General features: G+C 45.2%; 1 protein-coding gene across 1 annotated transcript; it reads right to left on the bottom strand.

Annotated features, from left to right (window-relative positions):
- Window positions 1-758: 758 nt before the first annotated feature.
- Window positions 759-1,856, bottom strand: gper1 (G protein-coupled estrogen receptor 1). The gene has a single exon (XM_054608172.1). The coding sequence runs from the start codon at window positions 1,854-1,856 to the stop codon at window positions 759-761; it is 1,098 nt and encodes a 365-aa protein (XP_054464147.1).
- Window positions 1,857-2,317: the final 461 nt, after the last annotated feature.

Raw genomic sequence — 2,317 nt, forward strand, 5'->3', positions numbered from 1 at the left:
AGTCACTTCTATAGTTTTTCTTCAATTTCATTCCGTAACATCCGTTACGTAGGTGATGTCCTGGCTTGTTTTCACATTGTTTTATGTTTTCAAAGGTTTCCTGACAGACGAGAGCAGTCACTTTGTCATGGGATGTCGTGGTGTTGTGATGTGGATGGTGGGTATGTGGGAATTTCTTGTTAAATGCATGTTTTTCGTTTTACATTAATATTACATGTGGGATTTAACTTAAATGACCCCTCTGTTGAAGATAAATCGGATAGCCTGATTATTTCATTATTGTCCGTCTCAAACAAAGGCTGGTCTCCTGTGACGCTCATCTGTCCATTAGTTGTCTTTGCCTGCTGGTTGTCCCTCAAGGATAGATGCTGACATTTTGCCTCTCCCTAACATTTCATTTACCTTTGCCTTGCCCTCCAGCTAACTTTCTGAAGAAATAACAAACCAAGAACTTAAAGAAAACAATACAACATGTAGATAAACATGACTATAGTTTTTAGTACTGTATATGCATTCATAAAGGGACGCATTCATCATTTCATTTCCATCCTTCTTTGAGCGTACATTCTTGGTGGCTTTTGCATTTTTGTTCAGAAAGTGAGCAGGTGAAATGTACAACAATGAGGCAAAGCTAAATAACACGAAGAAAGCTGAGGTCATATATCTCACTCGGTGATACATCACTTTGATATGAAGATTTTTTTAACATATTCTGTGGAGTTCTGGAGTTTGATGACATTTGTCTGTCTTCTCAACAGTCAAACTTCTGACACTTCTCCCTTGACAGAGAGGTGTAGATCGAGGCCGTGGTGGCAGAAGCGGTTCACTACTGACCAGCTGGCCTTCTGCTTAATGAAGAGACGCAGCTTGTCCCTGAAGGTTTCTCCTAGAAAGCTGTAGATAATGGGGTTGAGGCAGCTGTTGGAGAAAGCTGCCAGGTTAACAATGTGGCCTGTGAGTGGGTAGTCATGCCACAGGGTGGTAGCAGTCCTCTGCGATGGGTCAGCTGTGCCCTGCAGCAGCTGGATGCTGATGAAGACGTTCTCTGGCAGCCAGCAGATGAAGAACACCAGAACCACCACCACGATCATGCGCAGGGCTTTCTGCCGCCGTGGCCACAATCCACGGTGCTTCTGGGCCCTCATGAGGATTCGCCCAATCAGAGAGTAGCATAGACCAATGATGGAGAAGGGCACCAAAAAGCCAATGGTCACCTCCAGCCACTGAATCTCAAAGACGTTGGCAAAGCAGAAGTGCACCTCGCCCCTGTGCTGGGTCTGCACAATGGTGAAGGGGAGCAGGGTGGCCAGGATGGAAGCCATCCAGATGAGGCCACAGCTGAGCTTGGCGTGCTGCATAGTCCTCAGCGGTCTGCTGCTTATGGAGCTGGCCAGGGCAATGTATCGGTCAAAGCTCATCCACGTGAGAAAGAAGATGCTGCTGTACATGTTGACCTGCAGGAACAGGGACATGAAGGTGCAGAGGACAGCGTAGTCATAATATTTCTCGTTCAGATTGAAGACCTCAATGAGAGAATCCGCCACCAGGATGAGGTCGGCTACAGCCAGGTTAACAAAATAAAGGTCGGGGATGGTCATCTTCTCTCTGTGGTTCAGGTTCACCACCAGGATTAGGATGTTACCAATAAATCCAATAGGAAAGAGGAGGATGGTGTACAGGCAGGACAGGAAGAGACCGATGATGTAAGATTGGTTATAGTCTTCAATCAAATCCGTTGTGTTGTGCTCATTTGAAGTGTTCAGTTGTTCTGTACTGTTAACATAAATCCAGACCAGCGAGGTTGTTTGCACTTCCATACTGACTGTGATTGGACTGTCTTGAATCGTAGGCCACATGTAAGCCACCTGTAGCTTCTACATCGTTAGACAATGTTAGTTCCCAGTGATGTCTCCTTAAAGGGTGAGTCATCTATGCTGTTTTGGCATGCTGACAGAAGTCAGGTGAGTGGAACAAAACGGTTACGGTTTCTTTGACCTCATGTTGACATCAAGGTTCATCTTCCAATAGGTTCCAAACACAAAACAGAAGCACATCCATGTCTTAAAATGGTCCCTGCAACCCGAGGACTCACATCATCACAAACTGTGGCCCTGAGATCAGAGGGTGGATTTCTTTCTCTTCTTTTGAGTCATCTGATTTGTCCGTCCAAGTCCATGTGCATCTTTATTCAGAGCGCCTCGGCCAGAGAAGCTATTGCTGTGACACCTGAGCTGTGGAGAGGAGAAAAAAAAATCTGAACATTAAAGACAATTAGGACCTCGGACTTTAAAAAAAAAAAAAAAAAAGCAATCTTGTG

Source organism: Anoplopoma fimbria, chromosome 11, assembly GCF_027596085.1.
Source record: "Anoplopoma fimbria isolate UVic2021 breed Golden Eagle Sablefish chromosome 11, Afim_UVic_2022, whole genome shotgun sequence".
NCBI classification, from domain to species: Eukaryota; Metazoa; Chordata; class Actinopteri; order Perciformes; family Anoplopomatidae; genus Anoplopoma; species Anoplopoma fimbria.